This window comes from Colius striatus, chromosome 8, assembly GCF_028858725.1.
Source record: "Colius striatus isolate bColStr4 chromosome 8, bColStr4.1.hap1, whole genome shotgun sequence".
NCBI classification, from domain to species: domain Eukaryota; kingdom Metazoa; phylum Chordata; class Aves; order Coliiformes; family Coliidae; genus Colius; species Colius striatus.
Window position 1 is genome coordinate 34698011 of NC_084766.1, and position 18728 is coordinate 34716738.

General features: G+C 46.5%; 1 protein-coding gene across 1 annotated transcript in view; it reads left to right on the forward strand.

Moving 5' to 3' along the window:
- The window catches only part of LOC104552647 (deleted in malignant brain tumors 1 protein), a 30869-nt gene extending 14020 nt beyond the window's left edge, over nucleotides 1-16849 (forward strand). Inside the window, 16 exon segments of the mRNA XM_062000733.1 lie at nucleotides 3651-3727; nucleotides 5995-6306; nucleotides 6625-6660; nucleotides 7120-7515; nucleotides 8434-8469; nucleotides 8600-8911; nucleotides 9423-9464; nucleotides 10176-10211; nucleotides 10342-10653; nucleotides 10856-10894; nucleotides 12073-12223; nucleotides 12706-12917; nucleotides 13165-13337; nucleotides 13813-14201; nucleotides 15340-15611; nucleotides 16352-16849. Coding sequence (XP_061856717.1) covers nucleotides 3651-3727; nucleotides 5995-6306; nucleotides 6625-6660; nucleotides 7120-7515; nucleotides 8434-8469; nucleotides 8600-8911; nucleotides 9423-9464; nucleotides 10176-10211; nucleotides 10342-10653; nucleotides 10856-10894; nucleotides 12073-12223; nucleotides 12706-12917; nucleotides 13165-13337; nucleotides 13813-14201; nucleotides 15340-15611; nucleotides 16352-16518 — 2962 coding nt within the window. The 3' untranslated portion in view covers nucleotides 16519-16849.
- Nucleotides 16850-18728: the final 1879 nt, after the last annotated feature.

The following is an 18728-nucleotide window of genomic DNA, read 5'->3' on the forward strand; positions in this document are numbered from 1 at the left end:
CATGAGTGAGTGTGACCTGTCTCCTGTCCCCATGCAAAAATAAAACAATAATAAAGGAACAATCTGTTTGGAAGAAAACAGAAATCTGTTTCCACCTACTACAGGTGGAAAGGTCGTTGATATTTATTGAGAAATGCTGTTCTTCAGACTTTCTTGTTTTCTGGCCAGCTATGAAAGAGGGAAGTTCACAGGGAACAGTGTCATGTACTATGTGTGAAGTGAGCCGGAGACAAAGTAGTGACGTGTAAGGACAGTGAGCTATACTCTGGCATCCTGACCTGACAAGGAGGATGTGGGCAGCTCTGACAGGATTCATCATTACAGCTTGTACCATTTCTTCCTTCAAGCTGCCTTTTCTTGGTGACTCCAGGCAGACTTCTTGTCACTTCTCCATGCTAGGCAGAAGGGACCATACAATGAGGGAATGGCATTGCCCATAGAAAATCAAAGTGAATTCTGTCATCTATGCTCGAGGAACCAGGACTGAGGAGGGTCCTCCCCTTTTCTCTGCCTACAATGACCTTTGAAGGGCAGAGAAATCCAGGAGGCTGAGCTGCCATTTCACCTGGTCCTGTTGTGAGGACCAGGGACTGTCCAGGCTTGGAGGAATCCATTGATCTACTCAGCAGAGTCAAATCTGCTCTTCCCAGACCTGCTGTTTTCTCTCTTGCCTCTGCTCCTGCTGTGACCTCGTTGCTGTTGCTACCCCAGTGTTTCTAAAGGCATAGCTCATTGGAACTTTTTCTACTTCTGTAAGTCTCTGAATACTGTTGTGATCAGATTAGAAGAAAGATCCTAGGCCTAGGATTTTGGTGCCTCCAATCTGCAGTGTGCCTGTGCTGTTTAGAGATTAACCTGTGACAGTATTCCCAGATGGTTTGTATCAGAATGCAACGCAGAAGCACCAACCTCAGTGCTTTCCATACAAAATGTTGCAGTAGAAAACATTGCTAAACTGTTCAACTAGTTGATGTCTCAGACATTCTCCTTATTTCCTGATGCCTTCCTTGACCCACAAGTACTTTAGAAATGCAGGATGCAAGAAAACTGGATTTGATGATGGGGAAAGGGTCAGGGTGTAAAGGGCATGTGCCTGGTGAATGATCTCTCTGCCAGGAAACTTCCTTCCCACCTTCTGCCTCACCACATTCAGGGAATCTTCTACTGGTAAATGCAGTGGATTTGTCTCTCAGCAGTGGACAGTTCTAATCCATTTGCACCCTCACCGTTGAACAAATGCAAATGGATTTGCAATGACATGCTCCACACGACATAGGCAACAGAGCCCAAGAAGCCATCAAGGAACCAGATAAATTGGACTAAGCTGCCTCATTGCACCATGACACACAGATTCAGGTTATCATTTCTCGGTGCATAAGTCTGTGGATACCCTTATTCAAGTGCAGGTACTTTCTTATCACCACTGGTGAAAGCTAAGTACTCTTCTTTGGTCTTTCAATGGTTTTCAATTGAACCTCACAAAACCCAATAAGTTTGCAGAGGTCTCTTAGCAATAGTCAGCAGGACAGAAAGTGTTTTCAAAGCCCAATGGAGCCCCCTTCACAGGGTAATGTGCTGAGAAACGCTTCAACCTGACAGAAGTCCTAGAGAGCAAAAATATGTTACCACAAGAGACCTACCTAGCCAATGGGAAGGATTAAAACGTGTGCTGTATGGTATTTTGCATCCATTAATTAATTCTAATTAATCAGAACACAACATTTACCTATTCCTACTGCACAGAGATTGCTTGATAACAACCTAGAAACATCTAGAATTTTGAAGTCTGTAGTAAAGAATTAATTGGTGAAAACTGTAGTGAAGAATTCATTGATAAGTATTGCTCATTTATCTGGACAGTTTGGCACGGTTCTTTTGTTCACTTGAACCACCTGGGAATCACTTTCATTTTCCCCTTGTTCCCCACCCTTTTCAGTCATTACAAGAGATCAGAGAACAATTGCTATTGATCACTTGCTTCACTGATTGCAGTGTTTAACTGACCAGTCAAATATACTGGCATTTTTTCTGCTTCTTGCCAAGATGTCATAACCAGAAGAATATGAGTGATGAACACCAGGTGTTCTGTACATTTCCTCATGCATGTGTGAATGTGGTTGTTTGGATAAAGAAACATATTTACTCTTCTCAGTGTTCACTTTGAAGGCTTCCAACATTATCTTTGGCCTCTTGCATTTTGCACTTCCTTCTTATATCTCAGTAATGCTGACCTCTGTGGAAAGGCCTTCTAAGTCTTTCTCTTTTTCCCTTGGGGTCCTGCACCTTAGTTTTCATCTTTGATGACTGCCCCTGGAAGCCGTAAATTTGTATATGGCATCAATTGTGTCACAAATTTTAACTCCTGATAATGCCATCCAAGACATGATGGGTGTAGAGTTAGGAGTCAGATGAAGAACAATCTTCTGACTCTTCAGTGTTAGGATGGTCTTCAGCTTTCTCTTGTTAAATGGTTAAACATTGATGAATGTGATGAATGGGAACTAAACTTTATTCCATGTTGTGGAAAAGCTTTGGATTCATTCTTCAGAGAATGAATCCAAAGTTGTAGGTGTCACTATGCAAATTAATCAAGGAAGATAGATTCTTAATAGAAACCTGAAAGCTTCTTCCACCCCATTCGATGGATCAAGGGATCAAAGGAAATTTTAGGATAAAATTAGAACCTGATTTACTTAATTATGCATAAAATCTACTGGTTTCTCTGCACACTTTTCACAAAAAGTTACCAGTTGACCCTGATTTTCTCGACATTTTCTTGCAACACAACAGTTTCTCAGTGAACAGTTTTGACCTGAGCTTATAAGTACCTAAAAGGAATGGGTTTATATCAGGGCCAGAGGTGTTGATTTCAGCTGCAAGCTTCTTTAGAGACTCAAGGGTGAGGGAGCAGTGGCACAGGCCGCCCATAGGGGTTGTGGAGTCTCCTTCCTTGGAGGTCTTCAAGACCAGCCAGGACATGTTCCTAGGTGACCTGATCTAGGTGGCCCTGCTTCTGCAGGGGGGTTGGACTAGATGATCTCTAAAGGTCCCTTCCAACCCTACCATTCTATGATTCTATGATCCCTGAACAGGATTTATTTCAAGTAGGCTAAAGCTTTAGAATCATTAAGAATAGCCCTGGCAAGGAGAGCACTTTCAAGAGCTTTTCCAATAAATAGGGAGTGGTAAGACACTCACAGCTCCCCAGGGAGACTTGCCACACTAGTTGGCACCAAGTTATGAAGGTTTTTTATTACTTTGCTGGAAGAAGCCCATTGAAGCTTCAAGATTCCACTGCCTTCCCCAGACCTGTCAAGGAATCTCCCCATGAAAGAAAAACACTGAGAGTCATTGGCTGGAATTGAAAGGTATCTTTGGATAAGAGCTCATTTTCTTTGTGCAATGAGGTGATTGTGAAATCTGTGGTAGCACAAGTATTTCTTTCCAGGCAGTGCAAAATGTTGCTCTTGAGATATTATCTTTCTGCAAAACCCAGGAAGTTACAAAGTCTTAAATAACAAATCAAACATTTTTGTTTCAGATTATGGGACTGTAGTGGTTTTATTGTTCTGCTGTAGAGAAACTTCGAGAGCCCCTCCCCTCCAGAGAGAGAGAGACTATATATTCTGATGGTCCTTTCTATCAACAAGAGTTGATGAGATGGGTACCACTACGATTTTGACATGGCTACTCTTGTTAGGTCCAGCAGTTCTGGAGGCCAAAACAGGTAAAGCACTTAGGGCACATTAAGAAATGATAAAGACTGCTTGGGGTCCTTGCTGCTGATTGTCTGAATAGAATTCCCATTCATGTTGGTATCAGCTTGGGTAAAAGGTTAAAGGGGATATTGGTGAGATAGCATGGCTTTGTTCTGTGAAAACAATGAACTGATCATCATAGTGAATTATAAAGATGATTTAAGCCATTTAGTGGAGTTCATTTTGCTGCCACAGGCTCTTACTTATCTTAGTGCCTTGTATCATTGTGAGGATTGTGTGAGTATGTTATGACAAATCATTCTTCCAGCTATAGAAATCTGATCTAAGAACTATGGCATGCTTTATTTTTCATAAATACGTATTTATTCCAGAGTGCCTGCACACATACAAATGCTCTGTATTTAATATTGCTCATAGTAGTTGATTCTTCTTGATGTACAACTTAACAAAATCTAACAAGGAGTAGTTTTCATAAACTAGCACCATGGATAAATGAGGGACCTCTAAAAGTGATGAGAGACAGGAAATGCTTTTAATTGGTCATTGACTTTTTCCTCACATGATTAGTTACTACCTCTGAAGTGACTTAGGTGACTTTGAGCTAAATAGTTCTAGGTGTATCCTAGAATAATTGCAGATTACTTTTCTAACTAGTTGTTTAAACATCATTATGATAATTGAGATTTCCATCATCCACCTTGTTCAGTTTTCTTCACCTGTCCTCTGCTCATCTGGTGATAAGCCATCTCACCTTGGCTGCTCTAGTTCTCCCTGTTCTTGGCTCATTTCCCAGCCCTTGCCTCTGTCTCCTATGTCAGAGTAAGTGCTGTATTTGTATAATTACAAGCTTTTGTCTTTTTGACACCTCTAAGGTGTGAGGCAGTATGCAACTTCTCTAATTACATGCCCAGCTGATGGTTATGCTCTCACAGTGATGACAGATCCTGAATGAGAGCAAACAAAATTGCTTAAGATCAGCTTTGATTTCCTAATCCCACTCTGACTTTTTGCCAAGTTTGCTGTTTCACATCTCAAAAATCCTATGAGTTTAGTTAAAAATGTGCATATTCAAGTACATAATTGAAAAAACAAATCAGATATAAGTCAAGGGGCACTCTTGAATCTTCTCCCTTTGAACTGATGGTGAAATACCTGCAAATAGGGACAAATTTTGTTTGGACACTGTCTTCTAGTGCAACAACTGTTAGATGCAGTGAGGAAACCCTGGAGCTGTTAACTTCTCAGATTTGTTTTGGATGACTGATTCAGTGCTCAATGACAAGCTAAATATGCATTTGGCAGAAATGCAAAGTATAAGAAGTGCAATGTGCATATTTTGATTTCCAAAGTGTAAATACCGCAAACCATAAGTTACAACACTTATTTGCTCACTTACACTTAGTGGTAAAGTCTTTCATAAACTTCTTCAGCACAAATGGATCTCTAAAATCAGAACTTTCATACTGTTTGCTGCAGAATGTCTTGACAAGTAAACTGAAACTGGAAAGCAGATGGGCTTTACCTGAATGAACGCAGCAGTCAGATGTATGCATGACAGGCTCTTATTATTATACAGCCCAGGACCTTGCACTTGCCCTTGTTGAGCTTCAAGAGGTTCTCATGAGCTTACCTGTCAAACCTGTCCAGGTTTCTCTGGCTGCCATCTCTTCCCTCCTGTGTGTTGACTGCATCACACAGCTCAGTGTCATCAGCAAACTTGTTGAGGATGCACTCCATCCCACTGTCTGTGTCACTGGCAAAGATGTTAAACAGCACTGGTCACAATACCGAGGAACACCATTTGTCACCTCTCTCCATTTGGACATTGAGCCACTGACTGCAATTTTTGAGTGTGACCATCCAGCCAGTGGTCCATCCACCAAATCCATGTGTCTCCAATTTAGGGACAAGGATGTTGTTGTAGAACAGTGTCAAATGCTTTGCAAAAGTCCATGTAGACAACATCAGTCATTTTCTATCTTTTGCTTTCCCACTATGCTTTTCTTTTGTTATTAAAGAACTTTGTTTCTTGCTGAAATAGGTTGTGCTTAGCCTGCTGTCTAAATTTGCTGTAGAAATGTTGCATAAAACATATGCAGATGACTTTGAGATCTGGAAGAGTGCAAGAAAAAAGTGTATATCATCTCTGTCCTCACAGGCATTAAGTATTGTGCAAGGGAAGTGCCTAAGAGTGGACAGAATAGATGACTTCTTTAGGCCACTTGCATCTTATTTGTCTGACTATGTATGTGCTCAATCCACTCTTCTCCCAAAGCTGTCCATCTCCAGCTGGTGAACGGAAGGCACAGATGTGAAGGTCGAGTGGAGCTCTACTACAAAGGACAGCCAGGGACAGTGTGTGATGATTTCTGGGACATTTCTGATGCCCAGGTTGTGTGCAGACAGCTGCAATGTGGCCATGCCATTGCAGCTCTAGGAAGTGCTTACTTTGGGCGAGGCTCAGGCAACATCCTGCTGGACAATGTGCAGTGCAGAGGAAATGAGCTCTCCTTGTCGCGTTGTAATCACTCTGGATGGAGGATACACAACTGTGGCCACCATGAAGATGCCGGTGTTGTCTGTTCAGGTGCGTCACATTTTCCTTTTCTAACTACTTTTGCTACAAATTGCACTCAGTATACACATGTCAGCATGGGGGTATGAAGATACTCTCCTCCTGAGACAGCATTTCATTCATTCAGGACATATGGTGGGAAGCTATACAAGATGCATGTCTAATCTTTCTTTCTGCTGCACTATGAGGAACTTTCTATCTGTGGAAGGGCACACTCCCTCTGAAGGCCTGTTCTCTGGAAGCAGAGTCTCATCTGACACCTCTATTACCAAATGTGCACTGTGTTCAGTACCTTTTTGGGTAACATTTATTTCTTGCTTGCATTTGTAGCTCCAGTGCCTACGACAGATTGGCCGTATTCAACAGGTGATTCGTGCTGTCCCGATTTACCCCCGGCTTTATGCCAAGCACCACCCCAAGACCACCACCCAGCCTGTTCCTGAGGATGACCTAAGTCTCTGTAGAAGGGCATATCTGTGTGTGTCCTGTTGTTGCCAGCGACTCTACAACTCTGTGGCAGGAGCCTGTAGAGGACAGCTTCTGGCCATGCCTGGGACATGATGTCCTGTGGCTGAGTGCAGATGCCACATCAGGACATTTCTCTGCTGTCACCATCTGAAAAATGTCGCTTTCAAGAAAAATTTTCAATTGGCTTTTACCTCCGTTCTCTCCACTGACCCCAGTCAAGATGGAATATGCCATCAGAGTAATTTGTCTTGATTTCACTTTATCCTTGAGGAACTGGGCTTGTAGTTAATACACAGACGTACCCCATTGTACAAGTATGGTCCTCATGTGGGTGGTATTTTTCTTCCATATTCACAGGTGAGACCACTGCTTCACTGACGACCTCTTCATTGCTAACCTCAGCGCTGGAGGAATCTTCCATAGTGGAGACAACTTCCATAGAGGAGTCAACCACACAACCAAGGACCTCTCCAGCAGTTACGACCACTGGAGCACCAATAGCCTCCACATTGGAGCCAACCACGTGGGAGACAACTTCAACACCAGTGACTTCTCTAGCAGATCTGCTCAGAACAGCACCAAGATACTCCCTAGACGAGACATCCTTCCCAATGCACATGACTACCACAATGCCAACAGCCTCCACGGAGGAAGACACCACAGTGGAAACAACCTCCATAGTGACAGAGAGGGAAACCACAATGGACATCACCACCACAACACTGGAGACCACAACAGCGAGGAGCACACAAGGTAATCCTGTCCACTGTCATGCACTGATCTTCTTAGTGCCCCTAATCTCCCTTCCCAGACCTGATTGCACCAGAGGGAGCCTTCCATTCCTGGGCCACTCCAGTTAGGCTATTCCTGGCACCCAAGTCCACACTGACCCTGCAAGCACATCATGAAAGAGAAAGAGCTGGTAAACCAGGGGGCTGAGGCTTGAAGCCAGGACTCCTGTAGCCATTGCTGGTGAAGGAAACTGTTTGGGCAACTATTTGCTCTCACTGCAACTGGGGGGATTGCAAGGCTATCATTTTGATTGGAAAAGATCTTAAAGATCATCAAGTCCAACGACTTGCCTCATATTGCCAAGCCCATCGCTAACCCATGTCTCACAGCAGCTCACCCAGGCATCTTGTAACTATCTCCAGGGATGGGGACTCCAACACCTCCCTGGGCAGCCTGTGCCAGGGTCTAAAAACTCTCAGTGAAAAAGCTCTTCCTAATCTTGAATGTAAATGTCCCCTGGTGCAATTTCAGGCCACTTTCCTATCACTCATCACTTGAGAGAAGAGATTGATCCCCAACTCCCTACAAACTCCTCTCAGGTGGTTAGATGTAGACAGTGATGCAGAGGCAGTACCATAGATGTACCTTAGACATGCTCTGGATTTGAGATTGGGCTGAAATGAGATAGCTGTTACTACAACCAATATATATAATGCAGGTCAGAACTCCAGGGGCACATGGTTTCTGCCCAGGGAGCTGATGGTTGTGTGAAAGAGAGAAGCCAGGATGGCCATATCAACTGCATGAAAGAACTCTGTGTGGTATCAAGGGCCATAGGACAGGGATTCCATGAACACAGGCTACTGTGGGGTGCGTGACGGGCGCTGACTGTGCCCAGAGCCTCTTACATTGACACTCCATTGTCTCTTGCATCCACAGCTGCAGAGCCCAGCACAGCCTGGATATCTTCAACAGGTAACTCCTGGCCAGCCGAGCCGTCCCTGGCCCTGCAGCAGCCGGGCAGGCTCCCCGGGGCAGGGGCCCGTGGGGCAGTGGCGGGTGCCAGGCCGCAGGGCCCCTGAGCGCGTGCCCCGTCCCACTGCAGGCGCCCGCCTGCGGCTCTCCGGCGGCAGGAACGGCTGCGAGGGCCGCGTGGAGCTGTGGGACGGCAGCAGCTGGGGGACGGTGTGTGACGACGGCTGGGACCTGAGCGATGCCCAGGTGGTGTGCAGGCAGCTGGGCTGCGGGCAGCCCGTGGCCGCCCCGGGCAACGCGCGCTTCGGCCTGGGCTCCGGACACATCTTCCTGGACGACGTGCAGTGCCGCGGGGACGAGCCCTCCCTGTCGCTGTGCTGGCACAACGGCTGGGGCGTGCACAACTGCAGGCACATAGAGGATGCCAGTGTCATCTGTGCAGGTGCGTGGGTGACACCGCCTTTCCCTTGAGAGCTCTTCTTATACAGGTTTCAGTGCTCTGTCACGGGACCAGCCCTGATCACATTCTGCCATAGTGCTGAGGCAGAGCTAGGACTGGGAGGCTTTTGCTTCCTGTCCTTTCTCAGTCTTCTTATGGCACAGGAGGGCACAGAGGGCTCCACACTGACATGTGCAGCTGCTCAGATTGGGAGTGAAGAGCAGAATGGTGGTATCACGGTGTGGGGAGGTTGGCGCAGCACTTGGGACATGACAGTGTGATGTCTTGAGGGAGAATGGCAAGACAGAGGTGCATGGACTCTTCCCCCATTACTGCTCCAACTTCGGTTTTGATCTCCATGGCCACTCCCATTTCCCTTTCTACTTCCATGTACTTGTTTGTTTACATTTTAAGGTCCATAGCCATTGCTATGTCCATGGCTGACCTTGACCATCCATTGCCACATCGTACAGCATCCACTGCCCTTTCAGTCACTCCATCTTCTTCCTTGCAGATGCATCTACAGCCCGTCCTACTGAATGGCCATACTCAACAGGTAACTCGTGCCCACTCAGCTCATTGCCAGCCTTATAGAGAGCCCCAGCCCAGGACCGAGGTTGCAGCTCTGATGTCAGCCCATGACAGAGGCTTTGCAACACAAAGCCCAGCTGGTCAGCAACTGCCAGATCCCTGCCAGGCCCCATGGACTCAAGTATCTCCAGGATACGTGGATCATTCAAGGAATCACCCCTGGTCTGAGTGTGCAAAGGGTGTTTGTGCCCTGAGGAGCTCCCAGGACTCCCAGGCACTTTCCAGGGATTCCTCTAGAATGACAGCGCTCATTGTGCCTCTACACAGTCCTGGGCTTTAGCCTATCATTGCTGTTCCCTTGTGTCTACTCATCTGTGCCATCCCAGCCAGAGAGCTGGGAGCAATGGGGGCCATGTGCCATAGCCCGGAATCATACGATAGCTGTTCTCTAGACATGCTGTGGAGTCTGAGAACAGATTGAAAGGAAAAACTGCTACAACTATGTTTGCAATGCAAGTCAGACCTCCCTGGGCATTTGGCTCCTCCCCAGAGAGCTGATGGTTGTGTGAAAGAGAGAAGCCAGGATGACCATATCAACTGTATGAAGAACTCTGTGTGGTATCAAGGGCCATAGGACAGGGATTCCTTGAACACAGGCTACTGTGGGGTGCGTGACTGGCACTGACTGTGCCCAGAGCCTCTTTCATTGACACTGCTTCCTCTCTTGCATCCACAGCTGCAGAGCCCAGCACAGCCTGGATATCTTCAACAGGTAACTCCTGGCCAGCCGAGCCGTGCCTGGCCCTGCAGCAGCCGGGCAGGCTCCCCGGGGCAGGGGCCCGTGGGGCAGTGGCGGGTGCCAGGCCGCAGGGCCCCTGAGCGCGTGCCCCGTCCCACTGCAGGCGCCCGCCTGCGGCTCTCCGGTAGCAGGAACGGCTGCGAGGGCCGCGTGGAGCTGTGGGACGGCAGCAGCTGGGGGACGGTGTGTGACGACGGCTGGGACCTGAGCGATGCCCAGGTGGTGTGCAGGCAGCTGGGCTGCGGGCAGCCCGTGGCCGCCCCGGGCAACGCGCGCTTCGGCCTGGGCTCCGGACACATCTTCCTGGACGACGTGCAGTGCCGCGGGGACGAGCCCTCCCTGTCGCTGTGCTGGCACAACGGCTGGGGCGTGCACAACTGCAGGCACATAGAGGATGCCAGTGTCATCTGTGCAGGTGCGTGGGCAGCCCAGGACACTGGCATCTCTCCCTTTGGAGCTTATGGTCCTCTGTGCCAGATCCCCCATGTCTCATACCCTGCTCAACTGTGGTCCCTATCATGGTGCCCTGTGTCTCAAATTCGGGTCATGTCTGGCCCCAACACCTTTCTGTTTGGCAACATTTCTCACTTGTGGCTTTTCTTCTTCCACACCCACAGCTCCTCTGCCCATCCCAAGACCTTCAGCTGTTTCTTCAGGTAATGCTCTTCTGTGACTCTTCTCGCCTTTTCTATTTGTTTGCTGTCTTCCTTTTGTTGTTTTATTTTAGTTTCTATATCAATCTTGCTTTAAACTTGGCTGATATTTTTTAGACAGGCTGCACTATCCCCTTGCATTTTGTTTTATTGGTGCTTATTTTGCAGTTGTGTTACTTGACAGTGAGCAAATGATTTCCCTGCTGGTCTCTTCAGCTGGGTCAAGGCTTTGGAAGCATTGTCTAAATGTTTATCTTTTAGCCACATACATCGGTATGGTTGGGGTGGTGTTCAGCTATTGCAATGTGTAATTTTTGGCTGTTAAATTCTTCAGTCAGCTATTTTTGCCTTAGAAAGATACTTTTGGTTAAGAGCATGAGCGTTCACAATAGGAAATTGTTGAAAAGTGGAGTTATGAGAGATCCTGTCCAGTCTGATCAGAGGAAGGGTCAATGTCTGGATATAGTTGATGCTCCCAACTTTGAAACAGCCCAAGAATCCTGAAATCCTGAGGCAGAGAGGAGTGTGCTGCACTGGTGGGTGTCCTGCTGCATAAAATGGTGGGTTGTTGCCTTTATGTGTCACAGCCTTTAGCAATTAAGTTCAGAGGTTGCTCTCACCTTCCTATAAGGAAACTTGTAGGATGATGTGTGTAGCATGAGTTATATGTCATCTATGCTGGCAGGAACGTGAAAGCTTTTTGCACCTACACTTACAGGAGAAATGAGACTTGGCCCAGCAGCTTGGAGTGTTTATTTCAGTCTGAGACCATAAAATTAGTGTTTTCTAGATGATTTGCAACTCATCTATCCTCCAAAGTGCTTTGGGGAATAAAGAGAAGCAGCAAGGGGATGCTGTCTGTTCAGGAAGATTCTTCCATTTTGACCATCATGACAGCTCCTAGAATCAGACCTTGACTGCAGAAAGTTCAAGCAGGAAGTATCAATGTGTTACCAGCCCAGCCTGAAGAGGGTGGTCTGACACCACAGATGTGACAAGGAACCTCAAAGCCAATGTGAAAGTAAACCTAAAGCAAAGCCAAATATTTGCTTTGTTTTGGGTAATACAGAATATCACCTGCAGTCAGCAAATCTCCTCTTCGGCAGCTGTGGATGAGACAGCTCAAGTACAGGTTTCTAGAGGTTGCTGTAAGTCAAATTCTCTTCTATCTCTTTCTGCAGCACCTTATGTTTGTGGTGGCTCAATCTCAAATTCCTCTGGGGTGCTGCAGAGCCCCTTTTACCCTGGAAGTTATCCAAACAACGCTGACTGCATGTGGGAAATACAAGTGGAGAACAATTTCCGTGTTATGCTCACATTTAGAGACATTGTGTAAGTAAAACACGGATTCCCTGGGCAAATGGCAAAGTTAAAACTTGCTTTAGACGTTTTTAACCTTACTTTAAACAAGTAATCTTCTCGATACCAAAGATACTTTCGGTAACGCCCAAGGATTGGAAGACCAGAACAAAATCTGAGTTACTGCCATATTTTCTGCATACAAAATACATAAAACCTCTGCCATTAAGGCTTTAGGCTGAAATACTCTGCCATGTGTTAGGTAGTTAAATCAGAGTTTCTGCAATGCATTTGACAAGGAAGTGTTTCTTCCCTGTTGAGCTGAGGGAGCACTGGAAGGGGCTGCCCAGATGGGCTGTGGAGTCTCCTTCTCTGGAGACATTCAAACCCACCCGGATGAGTTCCAGTGTGACCTACTCTAGGTGGTGCTGCTCTGGCAGTGGGGCTGGACTGGATGATCTCTCAAGGTCCCTTCCAACCCTTAAGATTCTGTGATTCTGATGTTTCTTCACCAGGATGCAAAGCAGCAGATGCCAGTATGACTACGTTGAAGTCTATGACGGGCCTCCACACTCTTCCCTGCTTCTTGGGAGGCTTTGCTCTGGTTCCTTTCCCACATACTTATCCTCTTCAAACATGATGACCATTCGCTTTCACAGTGATTCTAGAGACACCTTCAGAGGGTTTCAGGCTCATTACTCCTCCGTTCCAGCAGATCACAATATTAGTAAGTTCCCAGTTGGTGTTTCTGAACAGACCACTCTGTTTATTGCTTTTTTTTGCAATATAAATATCTGTGTATATTTAAAGACATTAGGGAAATGGAATCATGTGTGGCAAAAATGATAAGTTGGTGTGGGAACTACTTACCTTCTAGAGCTAAGGGGAAAAAACCCCAACAATTGGTTCAATTCCAACCTTTAACCAGTACCAAATTCCTGAAGACACTGATATATTTTACCTTCTTTCACCAGCCCTTCTGTGCTTGCCCGACTACATGCACGCAGTGGTTAGCAGAGACTATCTCCAGTCCCAGGGCTACTCAGCGCAGATGGTGGCCCTGAAAAACAGCCACTGCAGACCGACAGTCACCTCACAGGAGGTTGTGTTCAACATTCCCTACAACAGCTGTGGGACAGTACGAGAGGTACGTTCACCATCGTATGCAACAAACTGCAGGAGCTGCTTGGAAAAGAGTCATGAAAGGGTTATCATGGTCCAGGGTGCTAAGAAGTTGACCAAAACCTGGAGGTTTTTAGTGGTGTAGCTTTGCATGCTTTAGGGAATCCCCATGCTTAATAGAAATGAGTTTCTAGGAAGGAAAGCATGGGAGGAAATTATATGAACTTCCAGGTTTGGGATGACTGTGTACCACACAGTTGGTGTTTTGATTGGTTCATTGAGTTGGCTCTGCCTTGGATTTAACATAGAGATTTTGGTTTAACTACATACTTCAGCAAGTTTATTTATAGTGTGTGAGCAGAAAAGACCAACATCAAGCTTCTCGGTTTAAAGAGTTTAAGATGAATCTACATTTTCAAGCTGCACATTGTTCGATCAAAGCTTAGAACATGGAACATGCCAAAAAGGCAACCTCTCATTTTAAATTATGTGTTAAACAGGAGAACAATGATACGATCAACTATTCCAACATGATCAAACTTACGTCTTCGGAGCACGTGATCAAGAGGAAAAAGGATATTCACTTACACATCAGTTGCCAGATGCTACAGAACACATGGATGCAAGTAATGTACATTGCTGAGGACACTGTAGATGTGAGTCAACACCAGTTTGGAAGATATGACATCAATATCACCTTTTATGATTCCCCATCTTTCCTGCGGCAAGTGCACGACTCTCCCTACTACGTTGACTTGAACCAGAATCTGTACCTTCAAGCTTACCTTCACAGCTCTGACCCCAACCTGGTGCTGTTTGTAGACACGTGTGTGGCATCACCTGATCCTCATGATTTTAACACTCTGGCCTACGATTTAATCAGGAATGGGTAAGAGATTTCCCAGGCCATTGCAAGCAGAGCTGTAACACCCTTTCTGCATTTAATTAAAAGAATAGAGCCAATCTGAATTGATTTAGATCTCATTATCAACAGGGGCCTTGGGGTTGTTTTATTTTTACAGTAGGAGCCTCAAAGAAGGAAATGACATCTAGATCTTGCTAACATTTCTTCTTGCTCAGTTCATCCTTGTAGAATGGTTTCAGCTGGAAGAGACCTTTAAGCTCATGGAGTGCAGCCTCTGTCCCAGCCCTATCAACCACCAGCCCATTTCCCTCAGTGCAACATCCACCCAGCTCTGAAACCCCTCCAGGGACGGTGACTCCATCACCTCCCTGGGCAGCCTCTTCCAATGCCTGACAGCCCCTGCAGCAAAGAAATTCCTCCTCAAATCCAGCCTGAACCTCCCCTGGTGCAACTTGAGGCTGTTTCCTCTTGTTCTGTCGCTTATCACTAGAGAGAACAGACTGACCCTTACCTTGCTACAGCTTCCTTTCATGTAGTTGTAGAAAGTGAGAAGGTTTCCACTGAGCCTTCTTTTCTCCAGGCTCAACAGCCCCAGTTCCCTCAGCCATTTCTCATAGGGTATGTGCTCCAAATCCTTTCCTAGTTTGGTAGCCTGCCTCTGGATTCTCTCCAGCACCTCAATGTCCTTCTTGTAGAGAGGGGCCCAAAACTGGACACAGTATTCAAGGTGCAGCCTCACCAAAGCCAAGTACAGGGGAATGATCACCTCCCTCCTCCTATAAGCAAAATTCAAAGTAGTCACTATGAGGTAGATGCAATGAGATGGTGAAAACTGGCAGCAGGAGTCTATCATCCAAGGTGTTAAGTCTTTTACTAAAACCAGATCAAGCATTAGACTAATGTTTTATGTCTCATACAGCACAGACATTAGTAAAAGCCTATTCTCACTTATAGTATCCTTTTGGAAAACAAACCCAAACCCAGAGTTGCCAGTGCTCTAGCTGCCTCACAGGACTTCAATAAGCCTATGCTTTAAAAGTCTATACTGTGCTATAAAGTCTCATGTTTACTCCATTGTGTTCTTAAGACCTAGCTATGCCATATTGTATTTTTTGCAGGGCTGTATCCACAAAGAGTAACTCTCTCTCTTGCTTCTTTCTAGATGCGTCAGAGATTCTTCCTATGCCACGTATAACTCGCCCTACAGCCACTTTGCTCGGTTCAAATTCAATGCCTTTGAGTTCCTGAGCCGCCAGGCGTCCGTGTACCTGCAGTGTGAGCTGGCTGTCTGCAGGCTCGGGGACTCTTCCTCCCGCTGCTACCGGGGCTGCATCAGCAGGGCCAAGAGAGACACAAGTTCTGCTGAGGAAAAAGTGAACGTGGTTGTTGGACCGCTCATGCTGCGAGAAGGGAGTGCTCAGAGTAGGAATACCGGTAAAGACAAATGGTTTTCTCTCATGTTTAAGACTGCTTAGGGCTTCAGGGGAAGCCATGGCTCTGAGCTTCTGACATCTGTCACTGAAATCTGCTTTTGCTAACTTTGTCATAACAGGGAAGGGGTGGTTTGGCTTACTCAGGTGCCTACAGATCTCTCTTTCTTTCCACAACTTGCAACCCCCCCCTGGTTTCACATGCACATATAAAAAGTACCGCTGCTTTGGCTCTCCCAAAGGAGAGGCAGCATGTGACCTGTTCTAGTGCTGTAACTCCATTGAACTCATTAGCTCCAGTCTATTTGTGTAAGGTGATGGCCAGCTGGGAGCAAACTCCCAGCCCTCTTGAGAAAGATTTAACTCCCTCCATTGCCTTCTGTTTATGAAGTTTGCTTAGTTAAGTTGTCATCCCTGCTAACAGAGCGCCTATTCAAATCACAGAATCAATCACAGAATCCCAGCGGGGGGGGGGGGGGGGGGGGGGTGTTGGAAGGAAGCTCTAGAGCTCATCTAGCCCAACCCCTTGCTAAAGCAGGCTCCCCTCAATCAGGGGGCACAGGAACATGTCCAGGCAGGTTTGGAAACCTCCCAAGAAGGAGCCTTCACACCCTCCCTGGGCAGCCTGGGCCAGGGCTCTAATAGTTTAAAGCAATGAATCTGTATGAAGTTTTAATGCAGCAGCTCTTTGTGCCCTGATCTTTAATTTACTGAGAACAATCCCCCCACTGATTTCCTTCACAGGGCTGGATTCTTCTGTGCCTGCTCCCCAGGCAGCTCCCACCACTGCTGACAATCCCCTTGCACCCGTCGTTGCTGCTGTCGCCCTCGTGGCAGTGGTCGTTTTTGTCCTTGCTGGTTTTCTTGTGGGACCTGTGCTGAAAACACCGCTTTCCCATGGGGTAATGTGACACCATAGGTCAGCATCATCCACTACCTGGCTACAGGGCAAATGTCACATCTTATGAGCCACCAAAATGCTTCATTGATGACACGTACGTGCCATTTGTTAGAACTGTGAAGTCTTTATCTACAATGAATCCTAGGCTGTCACAGTGCTGTAGGATAACTTTGTAATCATCACAACCCTGACATGATTAAGGAATAATTTCAATATTCAAGTCATGAACTATTTGGTACAACCATTTCAGCATTTTGTCTCTTCTCTCTTCTCTCTTCTCTTCTCTTCTCTTCTCTTCTCTTCTCTTCTCTTCTCTTCTCTTCTCCCCTCCCCTCCCCTCCCCTCCCCTCCCCTCCCCTCCCCTCCCCTCCCCTCCCCTCCCCTCCCCTCCCCTCCCCTCCCCTCCCCTCCCCTCCCCTCCCCTCCCCTCCCCTCCCCTCCCCTCCCCTCCCCTCCCCTCCCCTCCTCTCCTCTCCTCTCCTCTCCTCTCCTCTCCTCTCCTCTCCTCTCCTCTCCTCTCCTCTCCTCTCCTCTCCTCTCCTCTCCTCTCCTCTCCTCTCCTCTCCTCTCCTCTCCTCTCCTCTCCTCTCCTCTCCTCTCCTCTCCTCTCCTCTCCTCTCCTCTCCTCTCCTCTCCTCTCCTCTCCTCTCCTCCTTCTAAGTCCCCTCACCTAATGCCTTGAAATTTACTTGAGTTTAATGTAGTGGGTTGGAGAGAAATTATGAAGGAGGTATCAAGAAATATTTCAAGATTTATCAAAAGGAAGATTTAATTTGGGGAGGATAGGTCATGTCTGGAAAAGAAAGGTAAAGACTGATCTGGACTAGTGGCTATACAATATCCTAATTACCTTGAGCTTTGCTTTTAGTGTCAAATTTCTCATTGAAGCAACAATGGATCTGTGCTTATTTATGAAATGCAGAGGTTTCCCAGCTAAAGCAATCTGTTACCTGTGCAGTGTAATTTAAAATCGAAGGAAGGGATGTTTACAAAGCAATCATTCTACTTTGTCTTTCCAATTAATGGCTGTGATTAAAACACAAACTAATGTTTTACCTAATTGAAGAGTGTGGTCTGTTGGAGTAAATACTCACCAGGTGATGGGCTGAGCCCCTGTTTCTGAAGTAGTACATGGGGAATTTCTGAACATCCTAATGTAGGCTTCAAAAGGAATGAGCTATTTCTTTTTCTTCTGCATAATGCAAATTTGTAGAGCACATCTGTCCCTGGGAAGCCAGACAGAGTCAGAAATGCCTTTTCTTTTGCTTTCCATTACTTTCTTTTGCATGTCACACACAGAAGCAAAATGACCCACATTGTGTAGGAGACTTTTAAGGACCTGTCTATCTGCGTTTGCCCTACCCCTGTCTTCCCTCCAAAGCAGATGGCTGATTGAGTCCATGAGCATCCTCTCCCATCCAAACAGGTCCCACAGCATCACCAAAGGTGAGGACTTCAGGAAAGGTGACAGGTGACCATGTCACTGAGGAATAACATTCCTCTGCAGCCAGTGTGTTTTTCCATGCTATTGGAGAGCAAGTTTTCCCTCCAGTGTTCAACTTGCTGCCTGTTGGGTGTATTTTGAAACACTTCTACATCCTGCTTTGAGAAGCTGTGATATACCTCTGTTTGGTAGGAGTGTTGGGCACATCACTCTGTGTGGCTACGGCAAGGCATTTTAATGGAGTTAAACTGTAAAGGGCAAGTGAAACATAGAATTAAACCTAGTAGTAAAGGTAAAACAAATGTCCAGATCTCACAGTGAAGGTCTTGAGAGACTCTTTGCTTTCCTGATGGTGACAGATGTATTTGCAAAGCTGAGAAATAAAGCAGAGGCATCATTGTGCCCTGTGAGGTCTGCAACAGGTTCCCCAACAATTTTAGTGTAACTACCAATGCTCTTTTCTCTCTGTTGTCTCCTCATGACACACAGCTCCTGCTCCTGAGATCCTTGCTATAGCCCTGATGTAACACATAATTCTCACTGCATGTTGCAGCACTTGTGTCCATGAACACCACAGCCTCTTTCCCACAGAGCTGGTACGTCCCCGCTGCTGCCTCCATCCTCTGTGCCAGTCACCTGTGTGCCATCTCCTCCTCAGCCACAGGCACTGCTGTTTCCCAGAGCATCAAAAGCACATCATCTGGTGCTTCTCTCTGCATCCTCAGCACCACTGCCTCACAGATCTTTCCCTCACTTGCCCAGGCAATCTCTTCTAA